The sequence below is a fragment of the Musa acuminata genome, chromosome BXJ3-11 (genome assembly GCF_036884655.1).
Source record: "Musa acuminata AAA Group cultivar baxijiao chromosome BXJ3-11, Cavendish_Baxijiao_AAA, whole genome shotgun sequence".
NCBI classification, from domain to species: domain Eukaryota; kingdom Viridiplantae; phylum Streptophyta; class Magnoliopsida; order Zingiberales; family Musaceae; genus Musa; species Musa acuminata.
In genome coordinates this window covers 20,388,923-20,405,538 of record NC_088359.1, presented here as the reverse complement: position 1 = coordinate 20,405,538, position 16,616 = coordinate 20,388,923, and the positions used below count along the sequence as shown (strand labels likewise).

The 16,616-nt window shown below is 43.7% G+C and overlaps 1 protein-coding gene across 1 annotated transcript; it reads right to left on the bottom strand.

Moving 5' to 3' along the window:
• Positions 1-11,236: 11,236 nt before the first annotated feature.
• Positions 11,237-12,434, bottom strand: LOC103974361 (cell number regulator 2-like). The gene is made up of 4 exons (XM_009389167.1): positions 12,239-12,434; positions 11,801-11,872; positions 11,494-11,706; positions 11,237-11,310 (listed from the first exon to the last, which is right to left on the bottom strand). The coding sequence occupies exons 1-4, from the start codon at positions 12,432-12,434 to the stop codon at positions 11,237-11,239; spliced, it is 555 nt and encodes a 184-aa protein (XP_009387442.1).
• Between the last annotated feature and the right edge of the window lie 4,182 nt (positions 12,435-16,616).

Genomic DNA, 16,616 nt, shown 5'->3' with positions numbered 1-16,616 from the left:
TATACCCGTCCATATGATGGATGCAGCTGGTCTCATAGCTGCTCGTGTAGGGACACTAGGGATACAGTACAAGTGCTCATTGGAGAATGAGTTCACTGATTGATCCGCTTACGGAATGCTGGATGGTTGATGATGCCTTATTGTCAGACAGTGATTCCGTAGTCCTAGTGGTGTATCTGGTCCTTAGACTTGAGACACAAAGGATGTCCTGTATGAGTGCTCCACTCTTCGATACCAGACTTATAGGTTTGGCTGTCCCCAGATCTAGTACAGCTGGTCATTGGGAGTGGTAGTCGACCTTACGAGGGCTATTGAGTGTCAATAGAGGATCATCCACTCTCGGCGTCATGAGAGGAATATCCTATGTGTTTTTGCTCAGACAAATCCCTGGCTAGGGTCATTCGGGTTGAGAGAGAAAGAGTTCTCCGGGAGAATCCGATTAGAGCGAGACTCGAGTAGAAACCGTATGGGTCTGACAGCACCATGCTCGATATACGGTCTCTGGGATATTAGATGGATGAGGGACTATAGGTACATGGTAACTGAGGACAGACAGGTCCAATGGGTTGGATTCCCCTGTATCGTCTGGGGACTACGGCGTAGTGGCCTAGTACGTCCGTAGTCGATGAGTCGAGTAAATTATTACAGAGATAATAATTCACTGAGTTAGAAGGAGTTCTAACAGGTATGACTCACGGCCAGCTCGATATTGGGCCTAGAGGGTCAAACACATATGGTAGGCATTGCGATGAGTAGAGGTTCGGATAAGAGATATCCGACGAAGCCCTTGTCTTATTGGATGCAGATCCAATACCCACTAAGGAATGACCCATTAGGGTTTGACACGGGATCTCTATAAATAGGAGGGATTCACAGCCTCATAGGCTAGATTCTTTGCTTGCCTTTCCTATTCTCCTCTCCCTCTCCACCTCAGAGTAGGCCTGGAGATTTGAGGAGCGTGTCGCAACCCTGCTGTGTGGATCACCGCTAGAGAGGAGGACGCTTGACCTCCTTCACCCTCTCCTAAGGATCTGCAAGGAAACAGGGATATACGATCTCCCTAGGTAACACAATCTCTATACGCAGTTTTGTGTTTTGCGTATTTTTGCGCACCAATCTTCCCACGACGACAAATATCTTTTTGGGAAGAGCTAGGTTGTTTGTGCGAATGATTGGTTTTGAACTGCGTGTGTTGTGTTTAGGAATAATATTGACGTCAAAATCGTTGACACAAAAGCGAGAAAGGGCAGCAACAGTTGCTACCCTCGATCTACGTGCGTGCAGCGCAGCCGAAGGCGGGCAGCACAGGGGTTGCGTCTGCAGCAGCCGGCCGGCGGCCTGCTTGCAGCAGGATTGCTGCCGGCGGGGCTGGCAACCCACGGGCAGAGGCGCCGCAGGGCAGCGGCGCCTGTCGCCGAAAGGAAGCGGCGCCTGCCGCCGTAGGGCAGCGACGCGCGACGCCTGCTACCGCTGCTCCCGCGGGTGAAACCCCCCCACAGGGGCGGCTGCCCGGCAGTACAGCACCGCCTGCGGAGGCAGCGGCGCCCTAAGGGGGTGCCCAACCGCAGCGGCATCGCCGCCAGCGGGCGTGCCGCCTGCAGGCGAGGGCAGTGCCCTCGCCCAACCGCACAGGCCGCCGCCGGCAGGGTGGCGGCGGCGGCAGTAGCGAAAGGGGGAAAGGGTAGTAGGGTTTTCTGGGCAAAAGACAGTTTTGCCCCTCGGAATTTGAGAAATTCCAGTTTCTGTCTTTTGTCCAAATTATGAAAATACCCTTAGGAATTGAGAAATTCCCTACATATCCCTGATTTCAGAAAATATTAATTAATTAAAAGGTTTAGTTGATTATTATTTTTATTATTATCTAGTAGTCCTACATGATGATGATTATTTATACATGTGATATATGATGTGTGGACGGATGATCATGGACCGTGTGATGTGTGTATTTGTGATTATTATTATTGAGGTCTGCGAATCTCCATTATATTTCTCGTTTATTGTCGGGCCTGCGTGCCTATGATTAAGTTGTAATCACATGAGGAGGCGCAGCGGGAGCGTGGATGCGATAGCGGGACCCACGAGACGGACGATCGTGATGCATGGAGATGCATCAAGATGTCGACGAAACCGACGAGGACGAGATGGACGATCATAGGGCATGGAGATGCACCGTTGCACACATAGATCTTGATGTGAGTGATTAGGCCTACTGGCTCGGGCCTAATCATATTAGGTTGTGGTCCATGATCATCTGGTGTGATTGCTTATACACATACTAGATATGTATATATATTAAATATGTATATGTATGACATGTCATATTAGGAGACCAAATCATAGAAACATCTCTCGATAATATTAAGTCGGTAAACGTGAGGCAATTAGATTGACCCACGTGGCCTTCCATCGTTATGAGTAGGAACCGATTCCCGGTGTAGGTTGAGTTGGTCGAGTCCCTCAAGACTCACCTATATCGCGATTCGCTATCTTGCTTACGACATAGAGATGTCACCAGTGACCTGAGGACATGGTATGCTTGGTCGAGTCCCTCGAGGGTATATCATCAAATCAGACTCATCTTGTAACGAAGGTGTTGACTTAACCGAGCATCATGGTTGGTCGAGTCCCTCGAGGCCATGGTGATTCGGAGGCCGAACAGGACGGGAATCACAAGGAGTTGTGATCGGCAAGAGTTGCCTACCTTTTAGGCTTAGTGTGATTGGTCGAGTCCCTCGAGGTTACACTAAGACGCTGATTGGATCCTGATCCCTACTAGAAGTCTGCCGGAGACTTCCGTTTTACGTGCTGAGGGTGTCGCGTGACACGATAGTAAAATAGTGGGAGCATATTAAGATAGAAGTCCATATCTTGATAGTTTATTTCTTGCAAAATCTGCATGTTATTCATTTCTGCTACATCTTTATTTTCAGAAAATGTCGCTTTCAAATCCCTTACGTGGCATACTTGATGTCAACCGCCTCACTGGTCCAAATTATACGGATTGGCTCCGTAACTTGAGAATTGTTCTCACAGCGGAGAAAATCGTGTACGTCCTTGATACAGTGATGCCTACGCCCGAAGAAGGGGCAAGCGAGGATGAGATCGCTCACTACGTGAAGTACATTGATGACTCCACTCTTGCTCAGTGCTATATGTTGGGCTCTATGACTCCAGAGTTACAGAGACAACATGAAAAGATGGATGCCAGATCCATTCTCCTACATGTCCGTAAATTGTTTGAGGAATAGGGAAGAACTCAACGATATGAGATATCCAAGAGCCTTTTCCGCGCTAGGATGACTAAGGGGACACCGGTTCAGAACCATGTCCTAAAGATGATTGAGTGGATAGAGAAACTCACAGGTCTAGGAATGGTCCTAGAGGATAACTTGTGTGTGGACATTGTGGTTCAGTCCCTACCAGATTCCTTTTCATAGTTCATAATGAATTTTAATATGAACAAGCTTGAGGTGACTCTCCCAAAGCTCCTCAATATGTTGAGGGAGGCAGAGAGTACTATTAAGAAAGAGAAGCCAGTTCTCTACACTGGTGAGACCAGAAAGAAAAGGAAAGCAGAAAGGTCCCTTAAGAAGGGAAAGGGCAAGGGCAAACAAGGTAAAGCAAAGGTTGCTAAGAAAGACCCAACAAAGGACAAAGGCCAGTGCTTCCACTGTGGTAAAGATGGGCACTGGAAGAGAAACTGCAAAGAGTACCTTGCAGAGAGGGCGAAACAAAAGCTTGATGAAGCTTCAGGTACATTCATGATCAGTCTCCATTTGTCAGACTCTTATGATAACACATGGGTATTGGATACCGGTAGTGCTTATCATATATGCAATTCGTTGCAGGTTCTGGCAAGGCCTAGGAGACTAGAGAGAGGCGAGATGGACCTCAAGATGGGTAATGGAGCAAAAGTTGCTGTATTAGCTGTTGGCGAGGTCGCCCTACATCTGCCTAGTGGAGCTTTTATTGCATTAGATGCATGTTATTTTGTTCCTTCTATTATCAAAAACATTATCTCCATTTCATGTTTAACAGTTAGTGGATATAAATTTGTTTTTGAGAACAATGGTTGTTCGATATTATTAGATGATAAGATCATCACGAAAGGAACATTGCATAATAGTTTATTTATGTTAGACACCACTCCACATATCATGAATGTAAATGTGTCCAAAAGGAAACGAGATGAGTTGAACAGTGCATACCTGTGGCATTGTAGGCTAGGTCACATCCATGAAAAAAGGATTCAAAAGTTGCTAAATGATGGATATTTAGATCCATTCGACTATGTGTCATATGCAACTTGTGAGCCTTGCATTCGTGGAAAACTGACCAAATCTCTACATAGTGATGTATGTGGACCCATGTCAACTCATGCCATTGGAGGTTACTCCTACTTCATTACATTTACTGATGATTTCTCAAGGTATAAATATGTGTACTTAATGAAGTACAAGTCCGAGGCCTTTGAGAAATTCAGAGAGTATAAGAATGAGGTGGAGAACCAGACTGGAAAGAGTATCAAAACTCTTCGATCAGATCGAGGAGGTGAGTACTTAAGTACAGAGTTTACTCAGTTCCTCAAGGACCATGGGATATTATCCCAATGGACACCTCCTTACACACCTCAGCTCAATGGTGTCTCTGAAAGGAGAAATCGTATGTTATTAGATATGGTACGGTCCATGATGAGTTTCGCTGACCTACTTCTAGGGATATGCCCTAGAGACCACAGCTTACCTACTGAATAGAGTTCCAACTAAGTCGGTAGTGTCTACACCATATGAGATATGGAAAGGGAAGAAGCCTGATCTTAAGGTTGTTAAGATTTGGGGCTGCCCAGCCCACGTTAAAAGACGCAACCCTGATAAGTTAGAATCAAGGACAGAGCGATGCATATTTGTGGGGTACCCCAAGGAATCTTGTGGGTATTACTTCTATCATCCCGAGGACAAAAAGGTCTTTGTAGCTAAGAGAGCAGTGTTCCTTGAGAAGGAACACATTCTTGGCGGAGACAGTGGGAGAATGATAGAGTTGAGCGAAGTTAGAGAACCAAGCTCAAGCACCACTCTACAGCCCGAGTCTGTTCAGGTACCTAATACACAAGTTTCAACTTTACGCAGGTCTGATAGAGTATCTCATCCTCCTGAGAGATATGTGGGACATATTAGAGGAGAGGATGCTGAGGATATTGATCCTCAGACCTACGAGGAGGCTATTATGAGTATAGACTCCGGGAAGTGACAAGAAGCCATAAATTCTGAGATGGATTCTATGTACTCCAATAAGGTTTGGAACCTAGTTGATGCGCCCGAAGGTATTGTACCCATCGGTTGCAAATGGATCTTTAAGAAAAAGATCGGAGTAGATGGAAAGGTAGAGATCTATAAAGCAAGGCTAGTGGCTAAAGGGTATCGTCAAAGGCAAGGTGTTGACTACGACGAAACCTTCTCACCCGTAGCAATGCTAAAATCCATCAGAATTCTATTGGCTATTGCAGCACACTACGATTATGAGATCTGGCAGATGGATGTGAAAACCGTATTCCTCAATGGAAACCTCGAGGAGGAGCTGTATATGATGCAACCTAAGGGATTCGTGTCCATGAACTGCCCAGATAAGGTGTGTAGGTTGCTTAGATCCATTTATGGACTAAAGTAAGCTTCCCGAAGTTGGAACATAAGATTTGATAAGTCAATCAGATCTTATGACTTCGTTAAGAACGAAGATGAGCCTTGTGTGTACAGGAAGGTAAGTGGGAGCGCTATCACCTTTTTGGTGTTATATGTGGATGACATCCTCATCATTGGGAATGACGTAGGAATGCTATCCATAGTAAAGACTTGGTTATCTAGACACTTCTCCATAAATGACTTAGGGGAAGCATCCTATATCTTGGGGATTAGAATCTATAGAGATAGATCCAAGAGGATGCTTGGCTTGTCCTAGTCCAGGTACATAGAAACCATTGTCAAAAAGTTTGACATGGAAAATTCCAAAAGAAAGGGCGAACATGAATATGATACCTTATGCCTCAGCAATAGGGTCCATCATGTATACCATGCTATGTACTAGGCCTGATATAGCGCATGCTCTGAGTGTCACGAGCAGGTATCAGGCGGATCCAGGCTTGGAGCACTGGAAAGCAGTAAAGTGTATCCTTAAGTACTTGAGAAGGACTAAGGATCTTTTACTAGTATATGGAGGTAATAGCCTTAAGGTTGAAGGCTTCACTGACTCAAGTTTTTAGTCTGATGTCGATGATAGCAAGTCGAATTCAGGGTATGTGTATACCTTGAATGGAGGAGCAGTGTGATGGAAGAGTTCCAAGCAAGATACCACTACTGACTCGACCACAGAGGCGGAGTACATTGCTGCATTAGATGCAGCGAAGGAGAGAGTATGGGTGAAGAAGTTCATCACAGATTTGGGAGTCGTGCCGAGTAACGAGGAGCCGACTTCCTTATATTGCGACAACTACGGGGTGATTACTCAAATAAGGGAACCTGGGTCTCATCAGAAGTGTTCTGATGAGGTTCCAGCTTATAAGAGAGATCGTAACCCGAGGAGATGTAGTAGTGGAAAGAGTTCCATCCGAAGATAACATTGCAGATCCACTAACAAAGTCGTTGTCTAAGATTGTCTTTGAGCGTCACAGGGGTCTGATGGGGATCAAACACATAGGTGATTGGCTTTAGGTCAAGTGGGAGATTGCTAGTCATAGGTGCCCAGCAAGCCAATCACGTGAGTGATGGCACGTGTGACTTGATACAGAATCTTTTTGTTTATTATATTTTGGCGTATATCACTTTATAACTATTGCATAAATGCATATATATATTGTGATGTCCTTGGATTTGTGCAAAGGGAATCGGATCGTGATGAGATCACGATAATGAGATCGATTCACCTTTAAACACATATCCTAAATAATCCTAGTCATAGGTTACTCGAGAGGGACATCGTGATAACCGGATAGATTGGTGTGCTGTATACCCGTCCATATGATGGATGCAGCTGGTCTCATAGCTGCTCGTGTAGGGACACTAGGGATACAGTACAAGTGCTCATTGGAGAATGAGTTCACTGATTGATCCGCTTACGGAATGCTGGATGGTTGATGATGCCTTATTGTCAGACAGTGATTCCGTAGTCCTAGTGGTGTATCTAGTCCTTAGACTTGAGACACCAAGGATGTCCTGTATGAGTGCTCCACTCTTTGATACCAGACTTATAGGTTTGGCTGTCCCCAGATCTAGTACAGCTGGTCATTGGGAGTGGTAGTCGACCTTACGAGGGATATTGAGTGTCATTAGAGGATCATCCACTCTCGGCGTCATGAGAGGAATATCCTATGTGTTTTTGCTCAGACAAATCCCTGGCTAGGGTCATTCGGGTTGAGAGAGAAAGAGTTCTCCGGGAGAATCCGATTAGAGCGAGACTCGAGTAGAAATCGTATGGGTCTGACAGCACCATGCTCGATATACGGTCTTTGGGATATTAGATGGATGATGGACTATAGGTACATGGTAACTGAGGACAGACAGGTCCAATGGATTGGATTCCCCTATATCGTCTGGGGACTACGGCGTAGTGGCCTAGTACGTCCGTAGTCGATGAGTCGAGTAAATTATTACAAAGATAATAATTCACTGAGTTAGAAGGAGTTCTGACAGGTATGACTCACGACCAGCTCGATATTGGGCCTAGAGGGTCACACACATATGGTAGGCATTGCGATGAGTAGAGGTTCGGATATGAGATATCCGACGGAGCCCTTGTCTTATTGGATGCCGATCCAATACCCACTAAGGAAGGACCCATTAGGGTTTGACACGGGATCTCTATAAATAGGAGGGATTCACAGCCTCATAGGCTAGAGTCTTTGCTTGCCTTTCCTATTCTCCTCTCCCTCTCCACCTCAGAGTAGGCCTGGAGATTTGAGGAGCGTCGTCGCAACCCTGCTGTGTGGATCACCGCTAGAGAGGAGGACGCTTGACCTCCTTCACCCTCTCCTAAGAATCTGCAAGGAAACAGGGATATACGATCTCCCTAGGTAACACAATCTCTATACGCAGTTTTGTGTTTTGCGAATTTTTGCGCACCAATCTTCGCACGACGACGAACATCTTTTTGGGAATCGGGGATTTTGTTTTTTCTTGTTCTTCCGCTGCGCATATGATGTCGCCCCCCAATGATTTCCCAACACTTATAGGCCCCAACCCAGTTCAAATTTGGAGCTCAAAACTGTCAATTCCCGGAATTCCGGGATCAGGCGGTTGCACCTCCTGATTGGGGCGGTTGCACCACCTGGCAGAGCTCGAAGACTGAGCCTCTGGGCAGTGCCACCTCTGTCAAGGGTGGTTGCACCTCTCTGCCAGAGCTCGAAGACCGAGCTCAGGCGGTTGTACCTCCTAACTAGGGCGGTTGCACCGCCTGGTAGAGCTCGAAACTTGAGCTCAGGCGGTGCCACCTCTTGTCAGGAGAGGTTGCACCGCCCAGTCTCGCTCAGAGACTGAGCCCAGGCGGTTGCACCTCCTGGCTGGGGCGGTTGCACCGCCCAATCTCCCTGGGAGACTTAGCCTAGGCGGTGCTACCTCCTGGCTTGGGCGGTTGCACCTCCTGGCTGGGGCGGTTGCACCGCCCAGTCTCCCTGGGAGACTTAGCCTAGGCAGTGCTACCTCCTGGCTTGGGCGGTTGCACCTCTTGGCACTATTTCAGATCATTGGTTGGGCTCCAAACTTGGCCCAAACCAGTCCGAATTCGGGCCCAATTGGCCCCTAACCGGGTTATAAGATTAACACCTAATCCTAACCCTAATTAACGTGCTAACTACAAATTTAAAGACATTTCTTAAGCTATTACAAAGTCCGCAAGTCAAGACTTCTTCCGGCGAGCTTCCCGTGAACTTCCGGCGGTCTTCCGATAAACTCTCGGAAACCATTCTGCGGACTCCCGGCAAGCTCCTAGACTTCACGATTTGATCTTGGCGAGTTCCGATGAGCTTCTTTAGCAAGCTTCTGGACTTCTCGGATTTGTTCCCGCAAAACCTCCGACGACCGTCCGAACTTCCGTTGAACTCTCGAACTCCCAACGTGATCATAGTTTTAACTCCAGCGCAACTCCAGCTACATGTCTTACATTCATCGTAATTAATCCTGCACATGTAAAATAAAAACTTCGATCGAGACAATTAATCCTAAGCATTAATCACGTTGTCCGGCATGTCATTGGTCTCTCGACGCTTCGTTCGATTCTTCGGCGCATCGTCCTCTCTTGTAGTCTATTGCCCAATCGGCCAGTTGTCTCCGCAACTCCGATGTCCTTGGCGCAATATTCGCTCTCCTTGGCCCGATGCCTGAATCCATAGCCCGAAGCCTTCTGTCGATACGTCGACCGATCCACCGGCCCGACGTCTAATCTTCTGACATGTTCCTCCGGCCCAACATGATTTTCCTGTTTTAATTGTCTCATCCTGATCGAGGCATCCTGCGTCACTCAAAACGCAGATTAAATCATAAACATATATCAAGTAGTTTAATCATCAAAATATGAGATTCAATAGGAACAAATCCAAGAAGTCCAGGAGCTTGCCAAAGAAGCTCATCGGAACTCGCCAAGTCGATCGTCGTAAGTCCAGGAGTTTGTTGGAAGTCTACCGGAGCATCGCCGAAGGTTTGTCGGATGTTCACCAGAAGCTCGCCAGAAGAAGCGATTGACGCACCGGAGCAAGTTGCAATAAATGTCTTAAGAAATATCATAGTTAGTATGTAGATTAAGTTAGGAACGGGAGGTGATCCCATTAACTTAATCTGGGGGCAATTAGGACCTTGATAGACCCAAATTGGGCCGAATGGATCAACCCATTCGGACCAGAATTCTTGCCAAGCGGTGGCACTGCTAGGGTTATCAATGGCACCGCCTAGGAGATGGTCTCCCAGGAAAGCTAGGCGGTGCAACCGCCTAGGTTAGGCGGTGGCACCGCTTGGGCTCAGTCTCCGAGCGTCACTAGGCGGTGCAACCGCCCTAGTCAAGCGGTGGCACCGTTTGGGCTCAGTCTCCAAGTGAGACTGGGTGGTGCAACCGCCCCTGTCAAGTGGTGGCATTGCCAGAGCTCGGTCTCTGAGCTTTGTCACGCGGTCGTATCGCCCAGTCTCGCGGTAGTACCGCCAGGACCCCGGAAATCCAGGAGGTGACATTTTTTAGCTCCAAATTCAAACCAGTTTGGGGCCTATATATACCCCACCCTTTCCTGCATGAAAGGGCACCGAAAGCTTGATCTTACTCTGTGATTTTAGAGCTCCAAAGTATTGTAAAGGCTAGAAGTTCTCCTCCCTCTTTTCTTCCAAATTTTGATCTTTCAAGAGAGGAGAGAAAATTCTGTAAGGGTTGTCTCCTAAGCCCGTCAAAAGGAGTGAAACTGTAAAAGGGTAGTTCGCCTTCGCCTATTGAAGGAAGGCCTCTAGTGGACGTCGGTGACCTTATCGGAGGCGGAAGCCAAAAGTGGATGTAGGTCAAGATTGACCGAACCACTCTAAATCTCGGTTTGCAATTACTTTTTGTTCTATATCTTAACTGCAAACTGCCTCCATAGCTTTACTTTAACTGCACTTCGCCTAATCTAAGTTAAAGTAATTTTCGAATTGGCTTTCATATCGAAATCACTTTTATTATACGAACATCGTTTTAAATTGTCAAAAGTTTTCTGCTATACTAATTCACCCCCCCCTCTTAGTGCTCTTGATCCTAACACTCTCAGTGCAAGTCGGATTAGAGACCAAACAAACTTATGTGCAAGTTGCATATTTGCAAGTATTATTTAAATATTAATAAGAAAAATAAAGAGGCAGATTCATGTTTCCAATCCATTCCCTGCTCTAATATCATGGTTAAAATTTAAGTTACCACAAATCTCAAGACTTAAGTTGTTAGAAGGAAACCAACAATATATATTATGTTGTAACAATTTCCATGGATAATAACTTTTCTTTTACGTTTGGTGTTTATAAATGATGTGAGATGAATTATAGCTATTAGAGAAAAATATTCAATATGTACATTTATTATAAGCAGATTTAGGTCGAGTAATTCTTAGGGTTAACTGCAGAAGCACAAATATAGCCAATGTGTTCAGAAACACGCTACCCAGAATGACAACATTTCATGAATGAAGCTATCAACCTATCGCATGGACGTCACACAATGAAGAAGGAAACTGGTCCACTCCCAACTCTCAACGCTGCATTCCACCTTCTACGGACGGAGGTAAGGTCGCATTCTGCACCTGCAGGTTACCATGCAACAACCCTGCAATATGTCAACCACAGCCAGATATCATGCGTACAAAGTTAGATGCCAATTTAATCATGCTTCTGCGAAAGGGACAGCACTAGTAGTAGAAGTAGAAGAAGCAGAAGTAGCAGTAGTAGTAGAAGTAGAGGAAGAAGTAGAGAAAGAAGAAGCAGAAGGAGAAAAAAAAAATGAACTGACAATAGTGCAAGTTGAACCCACGAATCTTGAGTTCCCTGTACTCTTGGCACAGGGCACATGACTCGCAGCAGCAGTGGACGGCGCAGTCGGCACAGGGGCTCTCCTCCAAGAACAACTGCCCTCTCATCTTCGACCTGTAGAAGCACGAGTACAGGCAAGCGCAGCCGGTGACGCAGAACATCAACGCGTAGAGCGCACCGCTTGCCCCGCATGCTTCACACCAATCATATCTATCCGGTAAGACAGGATATATATATATATATTTGTGTGTGTGTGTGTGTTACAGTGTTCTCGGCGAAGGACTTACGGACGGATCCTCCGTCGACAATCTCCGCAATCTGACCGAAGGTGATGCATGGGCAGAAGCAAGTCACGCAGCCTGCAAGAGATATACGGAACATTTATCTCCCTGAACAATTGACAGATTAGAAGAAAGACAAATCATGCATACATTATGGTAGATAACAAGAAGTAGATGAAAGATAAAAAGAGAGAGAGAGAGACCCTGCAAACGTAGATATCAAGTAGTAGACAAAGAGAGAAAGAGAGGTCCTGCATGCAGTAAAGCAGACAGTAAGAAGCAACGATAGAGAGAGAGAAAGGGATCATGCATACATTCTGAAAGGTAACAAGAAGCATGGATGGAAGAGATATCCTGCATACGTTCTCGCAAATGACAATAAGTAGAGAGAGGGAGAGGGATATCACATCGGAAGACAGCAATAATCGAAGTAGGATGGCTTACAGTTGCCGACGTCGTCGCAACAATCGAAGAGGCCGGTGGACCACGGTGCAGGTAACGGAGGCTGGGCTCGAGGGGTGGAAGGAGCAAAGGCCGGGGGGTAGACGTCATTTCTGAAGCTTGATGACGCCGCGGGTGCGGCGGCCACCGGCGGAACTGGTTGTGGCCCGTGGTAGTCGCCTACTTGGGGCGCCTGCATGGCGAGCGAGCGAGCGAGCGAGCGAGCGTCGTCAACACAAAAGACAGGAAACGAACACGGGATGAAGCAACTGTTGTCTTATAGAGAAGGTTGTTGGTGGTTTCCCGCATTGGATTAACCGCAAGAACGTGGAGTTCAAGACATGTATAACTACGCATGCATCCCCAACCGATCACGTAAATTAGCATACTGCTATTATATTATATCCAAAGATTTTGTTGTTTTGATTTTAATTGCATAATATTGTAGTGTTCGATCTTGATCCTACTTTAAGTATGATTAAATAATATTGATATTAAACAATGCTGGTCAATCGTGTGTGTAATGTAAATAAATAAATAAATAAATAAATAAATATATATATATATATATATATATATATATATATTCTCAAATATTAAGATTAGTCACATATATCAGTATCATTAACATCCATAAAAAAAATGACTAAGCATGTTTAAGTAATATTGATATTGAAAATTTTGGATTATAATGATATCTACATAGTTAAAATATTTTTAAATTTTTTGTGATCATAATGTGGTTGAAATTATCAAGGATATGTATATATATGGTAAATTTTAATTTAGATATGAGAATCACTTATTTTGAAGGATATGTAAAAATGTTAAACTAATTGGAATCAAATATAATTAATATTAGATAATATTGGTTAATATCTATAATATGTTTTAACACAATGAACGTTTAAAGGAGATAAGAGGGCTTTGAATGTTTACAACCTGGTGACATATTATAAATACCTTGTTCTCTAATTTATCCATCCAGCTCTGATCTTATTGAATTTCTTTGCATTGCGTGAACCACCTGGTGTTGCCATTGCCATTTAGATATATCATCACGATTGATTCTTTAGAATTGGGTCTTGTTGTCCAGAAGTATCATTTTATATCGAACAAAAAGTTTTCAAATTCTTTGGCACGTGGCTTGGATGCCTTTAGATTTTATGGCATAGCAATATGGGTATTGGTCCCTCCCGATTTACTATGATTTGTTGTAGGTTATTGATAATAATTATGATTTCTCTTTATAGCAGCTAAGATTTTCCCAACTATTAAGGGAAATCTTCCCTCGTAATCTCCTCCATTACATAATCCACTCCAATCTTCCTTGCATTTCGCACACGCTGCCGAAGCTGCTACGCACCCCTCTTCCCTCGGCTCCCATGCGTTGCTTGCCCCTAGGCCTACTCCTTGATCTCGTAGCTATCATTGCTACCATGGTATCCTCCTCCTATTCTACCGAGCTAACGCTGAGAACCTTCTCTCCTTTATCGTCGCTTTCTTCCCTATGGTTGTATTCCCCTACTATTGCTCTACGCTAGCATCTCTATTGCCACAGTATCCTCCTCTTGTTCCACTGAGCCGACACCGAGAACCCTCTCTCCTCTATCTCGATGCACCTCCTCCTATTCCATCGAGCTGATGCTGAGAACCTTCTCTCCTTTGTCGTCGCCTTCTTCCCTACTGTAACTCTAGCACTTCCATGGTGAATGATGGCCGTCTTCCCCCTGTTGTTGCTCTATGCTAGCATTGTTAGGATCGAGTCAGCACTGGGAGGGGAGGGGGGGGGGGTGTGGGGTGAATTAATGCAGTGGATAAAAGCGTCAGTTTTAAAATCTTAGTACGTTAAACAAAAACCAATATTAGAAGATAGCTTGATAGTGTGTTTATTCGTAAGGGTAATGAAAGCCAAGTAAGGAGGAAATGAAGCAATTACAAAGTAAGTAAATGACAATAATAGAAATGCAAACTAGAATTTATAGTTGTTCGGTCTTTGTGACCTATATCCACTTCTGATTCCTCTTCCGACGAGGTCACTGACATCCACTAATAGTCTTCCTTCAATAGGCAACCACTAATGGTCTTCCTTTTCATGGGTTTAAGAGATAACCCTTACAAGCCTCACACATCTCTTGAATGATCACAACACTAGAAAGGAAGGAGGACTCCACTCTTACAATACTTTTAACATCCTAAGATTTTAAGATATTGTTCACACTTTTGTTGCCCTTTCATGCAGAAAAGGGTAGGGTATTTATAGGCCCCAATGACTTTTGAATTGGAGCAAAAAAGTGTCACATCCCCAGATTTTGGCGTAGTAACGGTACCACCGCTATTATTGGGTGGTACTACTACCTGCAGACTAACATTGGAATGTACCACCACTCAGTCTGGGCGGTACGACCACTTGACAGAGCTCGAAGACTGAGCTCTAGCGGTACCACCGCTTGGCTGCTTTAATTGTCGACGGTACCATCGCCCAGACCACTTGGGAGATTGAGTCACCAGGTGGTGCCACCATCGACCATGACTTCAGGTGCTGAATGGGCTGTTCAACCGGCCCAGTTTAGCCTTGTTAAGGGCCCAATTGGCCCCTAACTGAGTTAGTGAGATTACCTCTCAATCTTAACTCAACTTAAGGTCTAACTACGATAATTAAGACATTTAAACAAACAATCTATGTCTGGTATGTCGATTGTTCTTTCGGTGATCTTCTGACAAACTTCTCGGCAAATTTCCGGTGAACTTCTAGCGAACTCCCGATGAACTCTCGACGAACTCCCGAGGAACTCTCGACAATCTTCCAAAGAATTCTCGGTGAGCTCCCGTCGAACTCTCGATGAGCTTTCGGTAAACTTCCTGCACATCATCCGAATCTTCGATATATCGTCCGATAATTGACTCCGGCCCAACATCTGCTTTATGCCTTACTGCTATTGCAGTTAATCTGCATACTTATCTTAACATGTAGATTAGATCAAACACTTTACCAATTGATTTCATCATCAAAATCTGAGATTCAAAAATCTCCCCCTTTTTGATGATGACAATCAATTGATGACGGAGTTAACCTTAACTCCTCCTATCTATATGCCATACTTGAGAAAAGATACTCTTGAATTTAAGGCCTTTGAATTCATGCTTCAAACTGATAAGTTATATTCACTTAAACTTATCAAACATGCACATCATGATACTTATCATGATTTACCAATTCAAAATTTGATATCACGTATTAATTAATAAAAAATAACGTAAAGGCTTGACATTCATTTTCAAGTCTAATAATGATAGACAATCATCATTTTCAAGTATGATACGAGTTTCAAATATGAAATTTAGCAAGATGACAATTCTTGATATAAGATAACAAATCATCATTATAAGGTATGATATCGATTGTAAATAGCAAGTTAAGCTCATGATACCTTATTATAATGATAGACAATTATCATCCATGAAACATTTCAAGTATCTATAATGCATATGAAATACATTTTAATATGTTTTAATTATTTGCGATGTGTTACGATGTATTTGATGATTTCAATTATATTTCAAGCATTCGCAAAACATTCAAGCATTTACGACAAGATATATTTTATTTCAAATATGTCAATTTGTCATCAATTTATCATATTTCTCCCCCTTTGTCATCAACAAAAAGGAGAACCATTCAACAATGCAAGTGTGGTAAACAAAATTAAGCAAATTTCACACTAATTTATCGAAGTCATAAAGGAAGATAAGCAAAAACTTTTCATGATAACCTTTTTGGATAAGCTAATATTTTTACTATCCGAGCATAAAGGAAGATGTGCAAGTTTCATTCTTTCTTTGTCATAAAAATAAGAAGAAGAGGAAGAAAGGTAAGGAAAGAATCTATTAAGAACTAAATTTGTGAAATGATTTGAACCAAGTCAAAAACAATAAATGAGTTTCATTAAATCATACTTCAATTTTAACAAAGAGAAGGGATTCATGAAAAGGATCAAAATATCCATATGAAATCAAATCGCCATCCTTGCAAGTAATCATCATACACTAAAAATTCATAAAATTCATCTTTCATGAGAAGAGTAAGGAAGAATTCATGAGAGATGAGCATTACAAATACAATTTCATAAATCAAATTAGTTTCTTATTAAAAATTTACAAGAGTGAAATCCGTGAGAGATGCATTTGTCAATGAATTCTATGAGTGATTAAGTGTATCAAAAATCATTAAGTGATAAAGCAATGGCATAAAGCAAATTTGATACCAAGTTAAGAGGAAGATAAAAACAAGATAAATTCATGAAAGCTCCATTCATGAGATGAATTAAGAGGAAGATAGTCCGAAAAAGAAGTACAACAAACTCATGCATTCAGATAATTT

Excerpts from the sequence above, each read along its gene's own strand:
- LOC103974361 (XM_009389167.1), bottom strand. The coding sequence starts at position 12,434 with ATGCAGGCGCCCCAAGTAGGCGACTACCACGGGCCACAACCAGTTCCG. Across the intron at positions 11,873-12,238 it reads TTGCGACGACGTCGGCAACT|GCTGCGTGACTTGCTTCTGC; the intron begins GTAAGCCATCCT and ends TATCTCTTGCAG. Across the intron at positions 11,311-11,493 it reads TGGGTTCAACTTGCACTATT|GGTTGTTGCATGGTAACCTG; the intron begins GTCAGTTCATTT and ends GACATATTGCAG.